Source organism: Callospermophilus lateralis, chromosome 14 (genome assembly GCF_048772815.1).
Source record: "Callospermophilus lateralis isolate mCalLat2 chromosome 14, mCalLat2.hap1, whole genome shotgun sequence".
Taxonomy (NCBI): domain Eukaryota; kingdom Metazoa; phylum Chordata; class Mammalia; order Rodentia; family Sciuridae; genus Callospermophilus; species Callospermophilus lateralis.
Window position 1 is genome coordinate 56,755,298 of NC_135318.1, and position 20,732 is coordinate 56,776,029.

The window sequence follows — 20,732 nt, forward strand, 5'->3', positions numbered from 1 at the left end:
GAGTTAAACTGCATTTTTGTCTTTTGGTTGAAATATGAAATGTACTGTCCCAATATAAAACAGTAATTATTTGACCTTTGCACTGTTTGTCTGGTCCTTTTCAATTTGATTGCATCTAAGTGTAAATCTCTATATTTTTAATGCACTTGTGAAAAACTGACACCAGGGTTAGACATTACTTTCAAAGTTCGAGGTAGACCGAGTCAGCATGCTAGACAGGCTTTTCTCTCTAACCAAAACTGTAACCTTCAGGACCAGCAAACTCAGCCCAAGGCAGCTAATCCCCTTCCCCATGTGGCTGAACTGCAGCCGTGATTCGCCAATCTGTCCTCTCTCGTTCACTGATCCACCAGCGTGACTGCTAAGAGCTATAGAGTCTTTTTGATTGTTTTTAAGCAAAATGAAAACCTTTCTATTAGCGTCGATGGGGGGAGGAGACGAGCAAAGATATAAACCCCAGCCTTTAAGACGTTGACAATTGTACGTAAATATAGATATGTATAAATATAGGCACATGCATATTTTTATGTAAAAGTTCTTTTTAAAAAAAACTAAAAAGAAATCTAAACTGCACTCTTATTGATACCATCGTAATGCAAATGGGAAAAGAAGAGAACATCATCTGATTTAATTTCATGCCATGAAAAATATATATACGTGTGCTTCTGTTAACATTCCCTGAAAACCCAGCTTTCCATCCCTTGTTGGCATTGAATGGTGGGCTGAGCACCCAGGGTGTTTTGCTTGCGGTTTTCTTTTGCTTAGCAGAGATCTTGAACTCTTCAAGGTGCTGATAGAAACTGCTGGCTCCTTTCTCTACTCACAGACCTGATGCTAGTTTAGCGATTCAAAGAGCATCACATTTTTGAGCAGACCCTAGAGTCTCCCTGTCAACCCAAGACTAAAACAATTCCATCTTCAATTCAAACTTGAGCATTAAGTAGGACCTGGCCCTGCAAATGGGCCACTTGAGTGGTGGCTGTTGTGTTGTTCTTTAAGGTGGGCATTTTCCTTTAAGCTCTGCTTTTTCAAAAGAAACAAACGTCTCTCCCTGGGTTTTCTATGGGCCTCTCTCCCTTGTCTCTGGAGTGGCCAAGAACAAATCCTGGGGTCTGAAAATAAATAAATAAATAAATAAAATGTGTAAACTAGGTGAGATGTGATGCTCAAAATAACCTCCTAGCAATATCCTGGGGCTTGAGAATGGATTTTGTGGACTTTTTTCCTCTTGCCTTCTTCCTCATCCTTTAAAGAGAGAACTTATTTTTGAAAAGCATATAGATTATATATACACACACTCATGCATTATTATTTAGGTTTTTATTCCATACTGTACTGGCAAGAATACCACTTTCATCGAATCTTGGTCTTTTCTGTTTCTTCTTTACTTGTGTCCCCCAGATTTCTTTGTCTTCCCCTCTTTACCTTCCCTGCGTGTTGAACACCAGGTAGTAAGAGCCTGAAAGGCAGTTTTCTGCATGTCCATCTGTCCTTTTTCTGTCTGACTCTGATGCAGTATGTTTTGGTAGCTGGCTACTCCTGACTTAAGAATCCTTCCTGGGAGAAGAAGACCCTTTCCCATGAGGTGGTTTTCCTCACTCTACACCTTCAGATCTCTGTAGACCGGAGGATATTTTGTGTTCAGAGATAGTGGGGTTGGGGTGGGTGGGTGCAATATGTGACTTATCATGATATTTTTCATTATCAATATTTGTTACCCGATTTTCTTATACTGTGTTCTTCTGGAAGAAGCAATAATTGGCACTGCTAGATTCAGCTATTGAATGGCTGAAGAAATTGAGTATGTTTGTCTTCTCTCTCAAAATCATAAAATGGGAATTTGTATGGCACCCAATTCTAAAATTGATTTAGATTTTTAATTTTGATTTCTTATCCTACCTGAGGGGGTGATGGGTTGAAGGGGGCCTCCTTCATTTTAGCTTTTACCTGAGAACCAAACTGCCTTTACCCCCTGTCTCTAGAATTGGTGCTCTTGAAATATTGCTGTCAACCATCAGTTGGGGGTGGGGGCACCTTCCTAAAGGTAAACACAGCCTAAACAGGGGAGTAGCCAATGAAAGAATGGGAAATTCTGTTTCCAGATGTTTATTTCTTTCTGTAAATAAGACGCCAATGTAAATCCCGTGTCAAGACCATAGAGAATGGTGCTTTTTATTACAGTTAGCACATGCATTTTTAGAAACAATTACATGTTTTAGAGAATCTTTGCTGTGTATATGTAAACTTCTGTATTGTTCAACTGTTAACAAATAAATTATTTCATTATTAAAGAGATGCTGGTCTTCCCATCTTTCCAGTGTTTGTATCCTGTTTCCCCTGGCATGGTTTTTACTTACAGGACTGAGTTAAGCAAATTCATTTTTTCTTTTTAATTTCATGGCAAATTCCCCATGGCCCAAAGTTTTCAGAACTTGGATTCTGTGATGATCATTTATTACTTTTTTTTTTTTTTTTTTGAACCATGATTGAACACAGGACACTTTACCACTAAGCCCCATCCCCAGCCCTTTTTTTAAAAAAAAAAATAATGTCATTTTATTTATTCTTTTATCTGGTGCTGAGGATTTAATCCAGTGCCTCACACATGCAAGGCAAGCACTCTACCACTGAACCACAACCCCCAACCCCCACCCCAGCCCTTTTTTATATTTTATTTAGAGACAGGTTCTGACTGAGTTCCTTAGTGCCTCGTTTTTTTTTTTTTTTAATTATACTATGTCATTCATTTTAAAAAATACCTTTATTTATTTATTTAATTTTATGTGGTGCTGAGGATTAAACCCAAAGCCTCACTCCAGGCAAGTGCTCTACCACTGAGCCGTAACCCCAGCCCAGTGCCTCGCTTTTGCTGAGGCTGGCTTTGAACTCTCAATCCTCCTGCCTCAGCCTCCTGAGCCTCTCTTGATTACAGATGTGAACCACTGTGTGCAGCTGCCCTGTGATGAGAGTTTAGATGGTATGGCTTCAGCTGAGCCCATTTGTTGATCATAATTAGTCACAGGACCACCCTCCTCATGGCCGTGATGTCCCACGTACCCATTCCACCCTGTCCCTCACTCTTGGCCAACTAGGTCTTCATGACCAATGACACAGGCTGCTTGCTGGGACTGCAGGGACAACCAAGATTCCTCATCTTTTGCGCAGTCTACCATGTTCCCCTCATTTAATGCATTTCAATTCATTGTGAAATAAAGCTGCACAGGAAAGAGTCCTGAGAAATCAGAGGTGGTACATTTGAGCTGGGCCCTGGACAAAGAGTGGGTGTTTACTGGGGAAGAAGCATCACTGGGAGAGACCACTGGGTGTCACAAGGCAGGTTTGGGAAAAGGCCAGCTCCTCGGGGTGGCAGGGTGGGTGCAAGAGGGACACTCTGGAACACACGGAGGGAGAGTCCTCGTGAATCACACAATCCACTGAGAGGAGAAAGGCCCCATAAGAAGCTAGCTCTTGTACTAACACCTGAGGCTCATTTACATTCTATTCATCCATTTAACAAATAAAATTGAGCACCCACTGTGGGTTAGCTCTGTCACAGAGCTGAAGATACGTCATTGAACAGACACCCCAAACCCCTGCTGCCCTCACGAGTTGCCTTTCTAGTGAGCTTGACTTCAGAGCTCTGGTCCCCATCTGGGCACGTTTGCTGGGCACACTGTGTCCTCCTGGCTGTGTTCTTGTTCCCCTAAGGGCACTTGTTAAGAATTAAGGGGAAGGAAATCGGTGTCTTTCTCCTTTTTGACCAATGACTTCTTATTTTTAAAACCACCAAAGATTTTGAAAGGTTTTTATGGGATCCTGGAAGGTTAACAGTAATGGCGTGCAGCCTGCAGATCTTAAAACGGAAATTTCTAGCATTTCTGCTTTGGAAAAGTAGCCTGGCTTGTCTGTTTTCTCTTTAAAATATAGACAACGTGCCGGGTGCTTCTAGAATGTGTGATTCTAGGATCCGTCTTTGTGGACAGGTTCCAAATTGAACCAGCCAACAAGCCAGAGTTAGCAACATCAGCAAAAGCTGTGTCCTACGAGGGCATCTGTGTCCAACAAGGGACCTTGTTTACTGTGGCTGAGGAAAGGAAGCTTTGAACTAGAGATAATTGTAAAGGCAGCTTTCACAGAAAGATAGTCTCCACCACAAGATGACAAATCTTATTTCCAAAGTTTCCTGACTTTGTTCACAGAAGCCTGATGAGACAGTAACTTGCCTTGCTGCCTGGGTCCCTGTCACGGTCACGGTCAGCTCACGTTCACCGAGTCTAACCCAGTGCTGGGTGCTCTCCTGCAGCGCCTCAGTGAATCCTCACAACCCACCCTGGCAGGTGAGGCCTCTCACTTTCCCCACGTTACAGGTGAGGAAATGGAGGGACAGGGAGGTGAGACACTTCCCCCCAAGTCCACAGAGCTGGTAAGAAGTGGGACTGGGGACCTCAGCCATCTGACGCAAGTCCTTTGGCTCAGTTTTCACAACACCTGTGTCAAATTGTCACCGATTCCCTACATAGAGCCTCTTTTCCTTTCTAAACCTTTGAAAAGGCTATTTTCTGTGGAGGGTGCTTTGGGCTCCAGTTAGTGGACCAGAAAAACTGGGAACCCAGGAGGGAATTGTGGATCAGCATTGCCTTCCCCCATCCCTACCTTCCCTCTGCGCCTATAGCGAAGAAGGATTCCCCCACCATGGATCCTCCTGGGGTCGGGGGACAATAAACCAGCATGCTTTCAGAGAGAGACGCTCTTCTACACCATGTCTTTTTAGTTGTGGACCCTGCAACATCACATTTTTCAACTAGTATTTACAGACCTTGGAGTCCCCATTATCCAGTGCCCACTAGGGTTCACCTCTTAGATGTCACTATGACCTAGATGAGGAGGGACACACCAAGGCTGTCTGCTAAGAGATTCTGGAAGGCAGCTTCTTGTCGCCATTTTCCCCTTGGGCCTTGCTATCAATAAAGAGCATCTGACTTTCTTTTTTCTTTTTTTGTACCAAGGATTGAACCAGGGGTGCTTAACCACGGAGCCACATCCCCTGCCCTTTTCATATCTTATTTAGAGACAGGGTCTCACTGTGTTGCTCAGGACCTCACTAAATTGCTGAGGCTGGCTCTGAACTCGCAATCCTCCTGCCTCAGCCTCCCAAGCCAACTGGGATTACATTCATGCTCCAGCGAGCATTTGACTTTCAATGGCCAAGGATCCCCAGGCAGGGTCTTCATAGGAAGCATTCATTAATTCAAGGCTCAGCACAAATTGGTGACCAGTCCACTCTCTGCCCACTCCATTCCTCACAGAATTTAGGTGCCATTGTGTCTTAGGGCATCCTATGGAGGCCAAATGAGACTGCTGACCAGAGGTAAAGGCTCCATGTTGGGGCAGAGGGACTAACCCCTCTCTCAGGTGGACAGGAGGGGAGGCTGTGCCTGCAGAGCTTCCAGGAGCTTCCACAGGTGTGGGCATAGGCAGCATCTCTGTGAAGATGGACTCAGGACTTAGTGGGACCATCCTATCCAAACAGATGGCCCAGGAAAGAGCCAAGGGCTCAGCCAAGGCCTGGTCGGAGCTACTAGACCAGGGGCATGAGAGCTGGAGAGGCCACTGAGGCCTCGGAGGAAGAAGCGGCCCTTTATAGCTGCTGTGGTCTCCCCTTGGGCAGAGGTGAGGAGGACAAGGCAGTGAGCTATGTGTGGGAGCATGTCTGCTCTCCGTGGACCCTGGAGAGGAGGCACCCAGGAGGGGCAGGGGGAAGGGACCAGGGCACTGGCCCCACCAGACCCGTTAGCCACCCAGATGGCCAGGCTGGGCAACACCTAGAGGCCTCCAGCCCTCACAGGGTCAGTGGGGATAAGAGACCCAACCCCATCTGCTGGAAAATTCTTTTAGTTAAAAAAACCTTGCCGAGTTGATACTCCCGTCTCTGGAAGGCCAACGCTGCCTTGGAGAAGCACTGGAGGAGTTCTGACCCCAGATGACCGGGCTGTTGGGCAGGTCTAGGGAACCCTGAGGGAATGCCACGTCCCTTAGACACCCTGGAAGGTGGTCCTGGGCGGTGGTCAGGTGTGCAGACCCTGGGCAGAAAGATCTAGATAGAGCCAATGCCAACTCCACCCTTTACACTTGGGATGACCCGGGGCCAGTGTCTTGGGCTCTATTCCCCAACCTGGAAAGTAAGGATAATAATAGTGCTCACTTCCTGGGGCTCCCGGGGGAATTATGGAAGATAAAGTCCACAAGGAGCTTAGCTGGTGCCTGATGGGCAGAAAGTGGTTCAGGCAGGTGAGCAGTTATGATTATTTTCCTAGCCGGGGAAGGACAGTCGGAGCAGTGTCAGGCTTGGAATTTGAATCTTCAGAATACAAAATTCCAACACTCCGAGAGAAAAAAAATAAGCCTGGGAAGGAAAATTACATTGGTGGGGGGAGTTGTTGGAATATGTCATTCTGACTGTGCTATTTAGACAACCAATAGTGGGCAGGAAGTGGTTAAACTGACAGAGAAGCAGAGGAGGGTGACTCAGGGACCAGGGTGGACATTGGCAGTGGGGGGAGGGAAGCGCTTTCAGGTGGCTCCTCACCTAGCCCTGTTCATTGTCAAAATAAACCCTTCAGCCCCTGGGGCCCAGTGGAGTCTATCAACCAGAAACCAGGCAGCACAGAGGTGGCTCAGAGAAAGAGAGGCAGAGGGAGGGAGACCCTTGCTAAAATGCCAGCCCTGTGAGAGTATCTCAAGACAAGAGGGCAAGATGCACCTGCAGGTACAGCAGCAAACGCAGAGCTGACAGTCCACGGAGACTCCACGCTTCAAGTGTAAACGCTGAGCAACGGCAGAGGCCACAGCAATTCTCTGCAATTTTTCAGTTCAAAGGTTGGTCAGAGAAACCTAAGTCAAGTGCACACCTACGCAGGGCAGGGAACAGCATGGGGCCCAGAAAAGAAAGTCGTAGAAATAGATGATCAAGATCCTGGGTGAGGAGGAGAAAGGTATTTTCTCTGCACTGCATTTAGGTCTTTTAATGCCAGGCAAAATAATTCTTTTTTTTTTTTTTTTGAGGAGGGTACTGGGGATTGATCTCAGGGGTACTCAACTACTGAGCCACATCCTCAGCCCTATTTTGTATTTTATTTAGAGACAAGGTCTCAGTGAGTTGCTTAGCTCCTTGCTGTTACTGAGGCTGGCTTGGAACTCGCGATCCTCCTGCCTCAGCCTACTGAGCTTCTGAGATTACAAGCGTGCTCCACTGCAGTGGGCCAAAATAATCCTTTCTGAACTCATTGCAGGAATCTCATTGCTTCCCCCTAAGGAATGGATGTGTGTTTACATCAGGGAAATAATGAGTCATTTAATGGATTCATCTTTCTCTTCTCACATTGTCTGCCAGGAAACTCATAGCCAAATGCACACATCACTCTTAATAATTATGTGAAACTCTGTGATGTGAATATGTGTGTCCTAATTTTCCCTTAGTCCTTTCTCTGACCTTGACCTTTATTTAAAATTTTGCCTATTTCAATCTATGTAATTTTGATTTATTTATTTATTTTTAAAGAGAGAGAGAGAGAGAGAAAATTTTAATATTTACTTTTAGTTTTCAGCGGACACAACGTCTTTGTTTGTACGTGGTGCTGAGGATCGAACCTGGGCCGCACCCATGCCAGGCGAGCGCGCTACCACTTGAGCCACATCCCCAGCTCTAATCTATGTAATTTTGGAAGTCACTTCAGATCCACCCTTGTTGAGAACCAGGGGGACATTGTCCCGTAGGATCACTGTATAAAGGGAAAAAATAGTCTGGTCTTTCTGTGGCACACAGAGGGAAGTGAGCTGACTAGGTGAGACTGAGGCTAGGAGTCAAGAGCTGGGTGCAAATTTGCTAAGCAACAGAAGGGAGTTGCCTCGGGGCTGAAGATAACCCTAGAAGAACTGGGGCTCCTCTGGGGGTTCTCACAGAGGCCAGAGGCAGTGGCCAAGTTGACTTGGGTCTGAGTCACCTGTCAGAAGCAGGAAGGAACACCACCCTGTCTCCCCAAAGGTGAGAAAGGTCACTGGATTACACATAGAGGAGAACAGTGTTTTTACAGGACTAGCCTTGAATCTGCTGTTATGGACTTTTTTTATTGGTGGATTATAATTACCCATAACAGCAGGATTCATTACGCCATATTTGCACGCGGACCTAACATAATTTGATCCATCAGTCCTCAGTACCTTCCTTTTCGCTCCCCTCCCCCTCTCCCTTGTTATGCTTTTTATTTTTACTTTTTTTTTTTTTTTTTTTTTTGGTAATGGGGAATGAATCCAGGGGTGCCAAACCATGGGTCCACATCCCCAGCCCTTTTTTGTACTTTATTTAGAGACAGGGTTTCACTGAGTTGCTTAGGGCCTTGCTAAATTACTGAGGCTGGCTTTGAACTCTAGATCCTCCTGCCTCAGCTCCCGAGCTGCTGGGATTATAGGCATACGCCACCACACCTGGCCTGTTATGCATTTTTTAAAAGTAAATTACTTAGCCAGGCTCAGTAGTGTTCACCCGTAATCCCAGCAACTTGGGAGTCTGAGGCAGGAGGATCATGAGTTCAAAGCCAGCTTCAGCAACTTAGTGAGGCCCTAAGCAACTCAGGGAGACCCTCACTCTAAATGGGATATAAAAGGGACTGGGGATGTGGCTCAATGGTTAAGAGCCCCTGGGCTCAATTCCTGGTACTAAACAAACAAACAAAAAGTAAATTACTTGCAAATTTCTGTATTTTATTAACACATTACTTGTGATGGCAGTTGACCTACAAGAAGGCACTCATCAACATCCGCCAGCCATGTGACCATTTGGCCTAAGGTACAGATGGCACAGTCTCTGCATCCAGGAATGTCCCAAGGTACCCAGGTGACATCTAGATGGCCTGACAGAGTCAGGATCCAAACCATTCTTTCTTTTCTTTTTTCTTTCTTTCTTTTTTTTTTTTTTTTGGTACTGGGGATTGAACTCAGGGTGCTTTACCACTGAGCCACATCCCCAGCCCTTTTTATGTTTTATTTAGAGAGAGTCTTGCTAAATTGCCCAGGGCATCACCAAGTTGCTGAGGCTGGCCTCGAATTGCGATCCTCCTGCCTCAGTCTCCTAAACCGCTGGGATTACACGTGTGCATCACTGTGCGTGGCTCCAAATCACTCTTGAGAGGCCAAGTTGAGGGGCAGATTTTAGACAAGATGCTCTCCCCTCTCCCACCTCCCTGGCTGGTCCCTGAGTCATTCAGCTCTCAGTGGAAATGTCACTGTGCCCTCAGGCCTCCCTGATGTAAAATCACACCTCCCCAAGGCCTTCTATCCTCCATCCCCCCACTGTGATTCCTTTCACGGTCTCTTTTTACCACGTGACATCTGTTATTTTTCTGTTGGATGTTCAAATGGAGTTTAGCCAGAGCAGAGAAGGAACTTGGTTGCCGCTGGGTCCCAGCACCCAGGATAGTGCTTGGTGCACAGTGGTGCTCAGCCACACCTACTTATAATGAATGAATGGCTCAATGCATGCTCTTGGAGACAGGCAAATTCCAGGCCCAGTGCTGAGGCAGGATAGATCTTCCGTTGTCACATGGCCCCAAGGACAGCACAGAGGCAGGACCACAGTCTCCATGTCACATGGCACAGATGATAGAACTCAGTGAGTGGGGTTTCTATTAAAAATTAAGGACTTCTTTTTTTTTTTTAACCATCAGAGTTGTACAGTACTGTGAGGTTCACAGAAAATGCCTGGGCTGATGAATAATCCACACGACTTGCCCAAAACCAGAAGTGATTTCGTTGAGAACAACTTGGGGAGAAAACAATTCAGTCCAAAGGACAATTAGGTCTCAAAGTATACACATTCCACCTTCTTTTTCAAGAATTGGAATTTTAATGTCACCTAGAGGTAGATTACATTCTTTGGGGTCTTTTTATATTTTTATTAAGTTTCAGAATATTTATTTTTATCCTCTGCTTCAAATTTCTTTTTTTTTTTTTTTAGTTGTTGATGGACTTTTATTTAATTAATTAATTTTATTTATTTATATGTGGTGCTGAGAATCGAACCCAGTGCCTCACACATGCTAGGCGAGTGTTCTACCCCTGAGCTACAACCCCAGCCCCTCTCTGCTTCAAATTTCTAGTTAATTTTTTTTTGTGTGTGTGCTAGGGATCAAACCCAGGGCCTTATGCATGCAAGGCAAGCACGCTACCAACTGAGCTATATCCCCAGCCCTCTAGTTAAATTTTTTAGACAACCACTTTAATTCTGTTCATTTAAAAAATCATTAAAGCCAGGTGCAGACGCACACACCTGAAATCCCTGTTACTCAGGAGGATGAGGCAGGAGGATTACAAATTTAGGGTCAGCCTCAGCAACTTAGCAAGAGCCTGTCTCAAAAAATAAACACAATTTTATTGTGAAATGACCCACACATACACCAAGGTGGGTAAAACAAAAGTCCAACTTAGTGGATTATTATAAGCACCCTCAAAAAATACCCCCAGCCAAGAAACAAGGCATGGCACCCCGCACAGTGCCCCTGAGTGCCCTTCCGACTGAGATACCCCTACTCACGCCCCAGGACACCCTGCCCCAAGCGGAGCTGATCACAACCTCTCTTGCCTTGACAGTTTTCCCTCCTAAACAGGTCTCTCTGCACTGTGGCTTAGCTTTGCATAATTGTTTTAGACAATTATACAGATGGAATCACATGTGTATGTCCCATGTCTGCTTCTTTCACTCCAGGTGGTGTCTGTGAGATTCACTGGTGCTGTGTGTGATGGTCGCACCTTCTTTGGCTTTGCTACATTGTGAGGTTTGTAACAGCAACATGTTGGAATCCACCCAAAGGTCCCCAAACAAAGGACCCGCTAAAATATGGGAGTTCACAAGACAGAAGGTACCACAGAATCCTGTTTTTGTTGAGAGAGAGAGAGAGAGAGAGAGAGAAAGAGAGAGAGAGAGAAGGCGATAACGAGAGAGCAAGAAAGAATGAAGGAAAATACATCCATAAGTGCATCCGTCTGTAGAGAATGATCTGGAAAACATGTCATGTTTAACTGTGGAGGTGAGTGGGTGCAATGACTTTTATAACCTTTCTTTATATATGTGTGTGTGTGTATATATATATATATATATATTTTTTTTTTTTTTCTTTATGGGGAAAGTGGGAGAAGGTAGACTTTTAAGTTTCTAGTTTTCATTTTCTGAGCATTCATGGATTTTGTTACTAAAAAAAGAAAATTAAAGGAATTTAAACCATGAAAGAATTAACAAAGCAATAATAAGTAATAATCAAACAAAAGGGTTTGGAATTTCAGGGAGGTTTTAGGGGATTTTTTTCCCCTACTAGTTTATTTTCAATCAATTATGTCTCTACTTGCTTAGTAATTTTTGGAGAATATTTGATTTTCATACATTAATTAAAAATGAATGTTTCCAGCCACAGTACCATGTTTCTGAGGTCTGCAAATACCTCACACACTTCAGCTTTTCAAATTCATGTTCACCTACTTTGTCTTACTTTGCTGTATAATAGATGTAAAAAAAAAAAACAAAACTAAATTCATTTCAATTGAATCTTTGTCCAAACTGCTCCAGCTGACTAAATAGAATGTTCCAGAGTCAGGCAGGCTTCAGTTCCGATCTCAGTCCAGCAACTTACCATTTGAACAGCATTAACCCAATTAACCTCTCCCAATTTAATTTTCCCAGCTGCTAAATGGGGTTAAAACTTTCACTGGAGATATTTGGTGAGAATTCAGAACAAAATGCCAAATGGGCAACCTGTGCGTCCCCTCACCCAGGGCGGGATCATTCTCTGTAGTGGGAGGGGGGATGTGCATTGTAGGATGTCCAGCAGCAGCCAGCCTTCACCAGCTAGAAGCCAATAGCAACCCCCAGCAAAGCTGTGACAACCAAATGTCCCCAGACATGACAATGTTGCCCTATGTTTGTCCCTGTCTTAACAAATGTCCCCAAGTCCCATGGCTTCCTCTTTGGTGTTTCCTCTGGAATCGGTGCCCCCTTCCCACCAGCTGCTCAGCCTCTTCAGCCTGCACATGGACCAGGGCAGAATCCCCACAAGACAAACTCCTGCCACCCCCTCGGGGTTCTTCTGGGCACCTCCCTGTGCAGAGCACAGCAGGGGTGTTAAGGATGCTCATCTGTGCCCTGTGCCTTGACCACCCCCTCCACCATTCTTCATCTCAGGTGAGCAGCCAGACCTTTTAGGACAAAAGCCAGTGTTGCCCAAAACACATAAGACGCGTCTCTTCCACATCTTTCCTACCTGCCTAAACCCACAGATGAGTATAGAGCCCATGTCCCTCACAGGCCCCCCGACACATTTTACTGCGTCTTAGATCAGGATGGACTGCTGGCACGCCTATTTGTGTGGCTGGGTTCATTTTTGTTTCATCCAAATATTGTGACATACTTTTTAATGGAGTGCATCTTAGAGGGAAGAAACATGACATCTGCTTCCTTGGCCTCCGGGAGTTTCCTCAAAAGTGATCTGGGTCCCTCTATGCCAGGCTTCGTCACCCAGTTAGCGGGCACAAACTGGCTGGCCCTTGCCCCTTGCACCACTCCCTTTTTTCTCCTTTTCTCCTGCTCCAAGTCTTCCTGGAAACACCCACTTAATCATCTTTCAAGACTCAGCTTAGCATCTCCTCTAGGTAGCCTTTCCCAGCCCCTCCAGCTAGATGACATAACCAGGTTCCCTGTCCCAGTATGGATGCAAGTGGGGGTAACTCCCTGGAGGGCAGAACTGCTGTGCACTCTCCCCAGTGCCGGGAGAGGCTGTGACAGGAACTCAGAGACGGAGGTGAGTCCTACAGGAAATAACACACTCAGAGACTGACAGCATCACCAGGCTTGGGGGATGCCAGCCCAAGACATCTGAGCAGTCAAAACCTGAGAACCAAGGTATCACCCCTCAATGAGAATGGAACAGCCAAGTGGAGCCAGTCTGTAACAATGGCCTGACCAGAGAATCTGCCCTCCCTGTAGCCCGGCCAGGAAGCTCCATTACCTGAGGTTGCTTGGCAACCCTGGACTTGGGACAGAGGAACAGTGACTGATGTGATTGGAACGTGGGGTGGTGTCAGCTTGGACAGTGGCCTCCATGTCTCCTCAGTGGCTGAGGACCCAGGCGGACTGACCAGGTCACCTCTCTGGGCAGGGCATGGCAGCTAGCCCCTCCCTGAGCATGCCACAGCAGAAGCACGTGTGACTATTGCTCTCTGCTTCCAGACAGCCTCCATGTCCTGAGATCATGTGATTCCTTCTGACGGGTCCTCAAGGCACACCCTGAACACATGGGAGGACTAAGCCCTCCTTCTGATAACTACATTCTGATTTCTGATTTCATCATTTGTCTTTCTCATTTGCTGCCAAGGACCACCCACACCTTCCACTGAGTAGGTGACCGTAATAACCGGTTGCTTCTAGGTTGGTTTTTCATAGACATGTGGGTTAGCAATTCTGAAACTACTTGAGCAAATAAGTAACCTGGAGCCAAGTTTCTCATTGCTGGCGAAAGAAGCCTCAAATATGGAAAGGCAGGAGGTGTTCCATGGTTGAGAGGGGAGGGATCAGTATGAACGCATACTCTTTTTTGTTTTGCATTGTTGTGGGATTTCACAACTCCCATTTTACTTGGTAACCATTATTTTGTTAGGAATACAAAAGAGAAAAAGAGAATTACTATTATTGACAAAGTCGTTAGTTGCTTAGTACTTAGGAAAGAGTCACTTTGAACTCGATTCTGTGAATTCATGTCACTTCAATGGTCAAGATGTCCATCACTCATGTTTTGTTACAGATTACTTTTTTCATATATTTTTATTTGCTCTTATTAGTTATACATGATAATAGAATGTATATTGACGTATTATACATATATGGAGTATAACTTCTCACTCTTCTGGGTACACAGGATGTAGAATTACATTTGAACTCATATTCCTTCTTTTAAATTTTACATTTACTTATTTATTCTAATTTGTTATGCATGACAACAGAATTCATTTCAATTCATAGTGCACATATAGAGCATGATTTTTCATTTCTCTGGTTGTATACAAAGTAGAGTCACACCATTCATGTCTTCATACATGTACTTAGGGTAATGATGACCACTGCATTCCACTGTCTTTCCTACCTCCTTGCCCCCTCCCTTCACCTCCTCCCCTTTGCCCTATCTAAAGTTCCTCTGTTCCTCCCATGCTCCCCACTACCCCCATTATGGATCTGCATTCACTTATCAGAGAAAACATTTGGCCTTTGTTTTTTTGGAATTCGCTTACTTAGCATGATATTCTCCAACTCCATCCATTTACCTGCAAATGCCCTGATTTTGTTTTCTTTTAATGCTCATTAACATTCCGTTGTGTATATATACCACAGTTTCTTAATGATCATGTAAAGATATTGAGATACACTATATGTTTTCCTCTTAGCTCTGGATGCTCAGATGATCCAGGAGTGATGACACCCAGTAGCAATGAGCACGCTTGACAGCCAGACCCTGGTTTCTGAATACCAGGCCCCACTGACAGGAATCAGGTTTTCTTGGAGAAATAACTACTTCTGGGGCTGGTACAAGGAAGGGACAAGATGGACATGAAACATGAGAAGATAAGGAAGGGCTCCCATTAGCAGGGGGACATGTCCCAAAAGACAGGAGCCATTTTGGAGAAACTCTCATTGCCAAATCTGAAATGATTTAAGCATCAAAATAAATAATGGGGGCTGGGGCTGTAGCTCAGTGGTAGAGCACTTGCGAAGCACAGGTGAGGTGCTGGGTTCCATTGATCCTCAGCACCACAAATAAAGGTATTGTGTCCATCTACAACTAAGAAAAAATGTTTTAAAATAAATAAATAATGGTAATAGCTGAGTGTAACTTATTGAATAAAATCAGCAATTGTAAGTCCACAAAGATGTGTGGTTTTTGGTTATCAATCAATTAATAGGGATCAATAAATAGAGAAAGCTCTTCCTTAAAGTTGAGAGCCAGTTAAAGAATGTAGTATAGGATTTCAAAATCACCAGGTGATAACCATCACAATAATATGGGTTCAGGCAAGAATCATCAGAGGGTGCTAAACCTAGTAGGTGACAGCCTGGTGACAAATGGAACATTTATATAGTCCCTGATTGTCTCCCCACCAGACACTCATTTACACAGAAACCTGGCAGAAAGCACTCAGAACAAGTGATTAACGTGAACATCATGAGTCATGGAACAGCCAACCTCCTCTGCTTAGGGACACTTGCTGAGAACACCTTCTCTTCTAGATGTTCTTGCTTAAAACGCAAAACCCAAATTTAATCCAGAGAAAACATCAAATTCACCCAAATTCAGGGACATTTTACAAAATAACCAGCCAAGTCTCCTACAAAATTATCAAAGTCATGAAAAACAAAGACAGACTGAGAAATTGTTCAAAGGAATCCAGAGACATGACAATGTAATGTGATGTATAGGAGAAGTGGATCCTGGACTGTAAAATCATTTTCTCTCTCTCTCTCTCTCTCTCTCTCTCTCTCTCTCTCTCTCATATCAGGGATTGAACCCAGAGATTCTTAACCACTGAGCCTCATACCCAGCCCTTTTTTGTACTCTATTTAGAGACAGGGTCTCACTGAGTTGCTCAGGGCCTCACTAAGTTGCTGAGCCTGGCTTTGAACTCACGGTCCTTCTGCCTCAGCCTCCGAAGCTGCTGGGATTACAGGCATGAGCCCATCAAAAATAATTTTTTCTTTGACTACAAAAAGTATTGGAATGATTGGAAAATTTTAAGCAGGTGTGCAGATTAAATTATATCAATGTTGATTTCCTGACTTTGATAACTGTATTATGGTAATAGAATGTGGGGGTTTGGGAAATACACATTGAAGTAGAGATAAATATGCATCATATTGGGCTGAGGCTGAAACTCAGTGGTAGAGCACTTGGTTACCATGCATTGAGGCCTTAGGTTTGATCCCCAGTTAAAAAAAAAAAAAAGTGCATCTTATTTACAATTTTCAAATATTATTCATCTACATGTAGATACCAAGAAAGAATGGGAGCAAATAAAGTTAATTGGTAAGACTTAATATTTGGGAAAACTAGGTTAAGCATATGGAAATTCTTTGATCTACTCTTGTGACTTTTCTGTAAGTCTCAAATTATTTCAAAACAAAAGTTTTAAAATAAAATAAGTAGTTGTTGGATAAAAACGGAGGAATTATCTAACCTACTTGGGAATTGGTAGGCATTCACTGTGTGATGGTCATTCTTAGAGAAGGGGCTGTCCTGTAGGGGCCAGGACTTGGACAATAGGATGTTCCTGGCCAGGGCTTTTCAAATTTTTTCAAATTTTTCCATGATGAGGATCCTTTGGGATATTCAGTGCAGATTCTGGCAAGTCTGGGTGGACCCTGAAATTCTGCATTCCAAACAAGGTGTGGGGGGGCACTGATCCTGCCTTCTGCTGGTCCTTGGGTCAGCCTATAGGTAGCCAAAGGGGTACACCATGGAACTTCAAACAAGGGTCCCCAAGCCCATCTGCACATTGGGGCCAATAGAGAAGATGGCTGTAACTGGTCTTCCCAGGTGATTTTTTTTTTTTACTTTTTTTTTTTAATTGTAGATGGGCACATCTTTATCTTATTTATTTATTTTTATATGGTTCTGAGGATCAAACTCTGCTTCATACGCGCTAGGCAAGCACTCTCCCACTGAGCCATAGCCCCAGCCCCTTCCCAGGTGATTCTAATGTGCTGCCAACATTAACCCTGTACCTTGACCCCTGCCACCCCCTCCCCAAATTCAAACCTCACATCAAAACACTGCCATAGCTCCCAGGCTGGGTTCTTTGCCACTGCTTGACTTCATCCTTTATCTAGGAGCCAGATGAGTCTTCTGCCCTTCCACAAACCTGTAAGTCAAGTATGAGCTCCCCACCTGGACAACAGGCCCTCTGTGATGTGGCCAGAGCCCATTTTTTCCTGGCTTCTTTCCCAGGTTCCTTTGACACTCAGCTCCCAGGGGAGCAGCACTCACAATCACACACACATTTGTAATCGCTCTCACAGCCACATGGCACCTGCCTTGGTCTTCCTCAGGTATCCAGGTAAAAAGCACTTCACGGTGCCTTCCTTCATGGGGCCTTTCTATAGGCACTGGAGATCCTTCTTCTGCCTGGCCTCACTCTGGCTTCCCTGTTCTTCTAGGAGAGGTAGCTGGGCTGATAGTCTGGTGGCTCAGATGGGCCCTCCTCACCCAGAAGAGGAAAAAGCAGTATCTATTGCAGGGATACCCATTCGAGTTTACACAGGACAGTGCTTGGCCTCACTGCTGTGTGGGGTGGAGGGTAGGGGTGGCTTGCGTGTTGCCCTGGAATTCTGGCCTGGATGCCCAATTTCCTGACCCCTCCCCACCTCCCAACCCACCCACTCTTCACCGGCCCTCCTTCAGCCCAGCATGTGGCTAGGATCTGAAAGATGAAGAGGAAAATAGGTCACAGGGAGGTGCCAGCTGAGTTCCCTCAGGAGACGGGTTGGCCCAGGAGAGCAGCAGTATTGGGGAGGCCAGCAGAGAGAGAGGTAGAAAAACAAGCTTGAGATGGGAACCCAGGACCTGGGAGGCATGAGGAGATCACCTTGTTCTTCTCCAGCCTCACCTTGCTGGGGAAAGACACCCTCCTGGTCCCACACCTTGATCTCTGTCCCACGTGCTCCTGCTCCGTGCTCCCAGGGTGATGGAGCTAATTCCACTTAAGATTCTTGGCTGCCCAGGGACAGAGCTTCTGTAAACACTGGGGATTAGGGGCTGAGTCACACCCCAGGTCCCAGAAGAACCACAGCTGGAATCTGAGGGAGGGAGGGCAGCGTTCCTTGCTCAGGTTAGCCTCAGATGTCCAGAAGCTTCTAAGTAAGAAGGCTTAGCCCCCCAATCTCCGGCCTCTGCTCAGGCTCTCTGTCTCTCCCAAGAGTTGTCCAGTTGGAATCTTCCAGAAGAGGCTCATTCTGCCCTGGAGAAGGGAAAATGGTCCTGCCTGCCTCCCATCAAGAGGCTGCCAAAGCTCTGTGCCCCAATGTCCCTGCAAGCCCAAGTCTCTGTCCTTGTGCCAATCTTTCTGGGCCTGAGTTCAGCCTAGAGGGTGTGGGCCATCATCCCTAAGGGCCTGCTTCCCTGATGTATGTAGTGAGGAGCCCTGAGGTTTGCAACAAATCTGCTCCTCTGTGCAGATTTCCATCCACTCAGCTTCTCCCTTTGATTTGAGGGGTTTTCAGATTCTCAGGCCTGTTGAGTTCCAGAGGAAGAGGCAGGAAATTGGAAGCAAATATGAGGTGAACCCCTAAAAGAGCTGGACATCCCATTCCTGAATGTTCTTCCCCTCTATCTGGCATCTCTAGTGTCAGGCTCCTTTCCAAGTCCCCCTAGGAAGAAGCTGTCCTCCAAAGGTGAGAGCTTCCCCCAGCTGCCTGAGTCCCCCCTGCTGCCTCCCCTCTGCCCTGCAGAATCCCTTGGGCTGCTCCCTACAAGTCAACACTTGTCTCCTAGCTTTACTTTTTGCCTCCAAGTCCTGGCTTCCAGGGCATCCGTAAGAACCTACTAGCCTACAAGACGCTCTTCCATTTGTTTCCGATAATCATTATTTCCCAATTCCCATCAAGACATCTCACAAATAGCCTTAGGGTCACCTTAGGATATAAGGGACAATTTGGATACTAAAATATTATAGATTAAAATTTTTAGAGGAATTATAACTTGACTAGAAATGATGAGAGGAATTATAGAAGAAAGAAATAAAAGTATTTTAAGTTGAGAGTTCCTTAGAAAATCCAAGACATGTAGGGTCATCATATATATACATTATATACTTATTATTACTACATATAATATATGTGTGTGTGTGTGTGCGCGCACACACACACACACACACACACACACCAAGCACAAGCATTCAGGACACACTGGAGTGTTCCTGGTCTTTGTCCCTGTTTTCCCTTTACTCCCCATTCTCCCCACTCTCTCACTCCATTTCATTCATCCCCAATCAGCACATTACAGGTTCTTCCATCAACTGGTCTTTATTGGTTTTGAAGTAATTGAATTATTGGCGCAAGGATCAGGGGTTTCAAAGCAAATGACAGAAGGAAACATACCGTTGGGCAGGTGGGAAGGCTCACCAGGGAGGCTCTCAGGGCAACTGTCAACCCCAGCCTGAGGCTGGCCCTGGCTCCTAAGGGTCCTGCAGACAGGGACCCAGCCCCAGCTGAGCAGGCGTCAAGAACTCGGAGGTGACAGAACCACCTCTTAGGGAGGTGAAGGGGGTTCCCCCAGTCCTCTCTCCAAGACAGATATTTCCACCTCCTGGGAAGCTGCTTCTAGCCTTCCAGTCTTTGCCACCCACAATAGCTTGAGGACCGTGGGGACCCTCTCTCTGAGCATGCCGCCCTGCTCTCCTTCCCCCTGCTGTTTCCATGAAGCCTCCCCCACCAGGGGCCGAGAAAGGCCCCTGCCGAGGGAGGGGAATGGAGAGCCAGCGTTAGATTTCCCCAGAGGACATGTGCCCCCCGCACAATGGTGGGTCTCCCTACCTATCTTGGGGGGCAAGGAAAAGGGGGCTTCTTAATGGGAGTGCTGCTGCCGCCTCCCCTCCACGGAGGGCTCCTCCTCCTCCTCGATGAGCTCCAGGTCGAACTCATCCTCCAGGTTCCCGCCGACCGGCAGGAGGCGGAACTTCTTTCCCTTGAGCGTGCAGGTGCGGTGCTCGAAGTCCAGCACGGCGTTGTGGTCCTGCAGCACGTCGGTGCCGATGATGGCTTCCTCGGCGCTCGCGTTGGCCACCAGGAACTGAGCCTTCAGCTTCAGCTTGCCCAGGCGAATCACTGTGTCCCACACACCCAGGATCTTCATTTCGGCCCCGTTGGCCACCTTTACCACGTTCTCGAAGGGCCGCAGGGTATCCAGATCGCCGTCGGTGACCTCCTCCCACAACTTCGGGTGGACCACAGAGACCTGGGCCCCCGAGTCCACCAGGAACCTCACCGACACTGGGCCAATCATCCCCTTGAGGTAGTAGCCCTTGCCCATGCTGTAGGCAAACAGGATCTCTTTGGGCTGGTGGCTGAGAGTGGCACTGGGGCCCCCGAAGGCCTTCAGAAGGGTCTCCCTCACCATCCCGTAGTCTCCCTGGTCCTGGGGACTGAGTCCGTTGTAGACCTCCAGGGCGTCTCCCCTGAGCGACTCTTTCAGGAACCTGAGCTTGGTGGTGTGGTCCCAATGGTTGAGGTCGTTGATGACCTCGAAGCGGTTCAGCCAGAGGCTCGGGGCTACATTGGCCCCATCAAAAGGCTCTGGGATGAAGGCATGCTCCCGGGGGCCTTCCCGTCTCCTGGCTCCGCTGGCAGCCATCCCTCTGCTGGCCTTTGGAACTTCAGCAGCAACCCACACCAAGTAGAGAAAGCCACAGAGCAGTGTGGGCGCAATCACGCTGGAGAGCTGGGCTTCCCTAAGCAGAGTGTTGTTTACTTGCCCAGCCGGGGCAAGAGAAGGGAGCAGGTAAGGGTTGTCGGCTGGCTGCTGGATGCAGAGGCAAGCAGTATGTGGCCTGCTCACTCTGCAGAGCCTTTTTGATGCCTATCCTGGGCCCCCAGGGCTCCCCATTCTCCTTTGTTCTGGAAGCTCCACCCCCTTTGGCCGGCTGCCTTCTTGCCA

At 46.4% G+C, this 20,732-nt stretch overlaps 1 protein-coding gene across 1 annotated transcript; it reads right to left on the bottom strand.

Moving 5' to 3' along the window:
- Nucleotides 1-19,643: 19,643 nt before the first annotated feature.
- Asprv1 (aspartic peptidase retroviral like 1) lies at nucleotides 19,644-20,429 on the bottom strand. The gene has a single exon (XM_076834044.1). The coding sequence runs from the start codon at nucleotides 20,427-20,429 to the stop codon at nucleotides 19,644-19,646; it is 786 nt and encodes a 261-aa protein (XP_076690159.1).
- Between the last annotated feature and the right edge of the window lie 303 nt (nucleotides 20,430-20,732).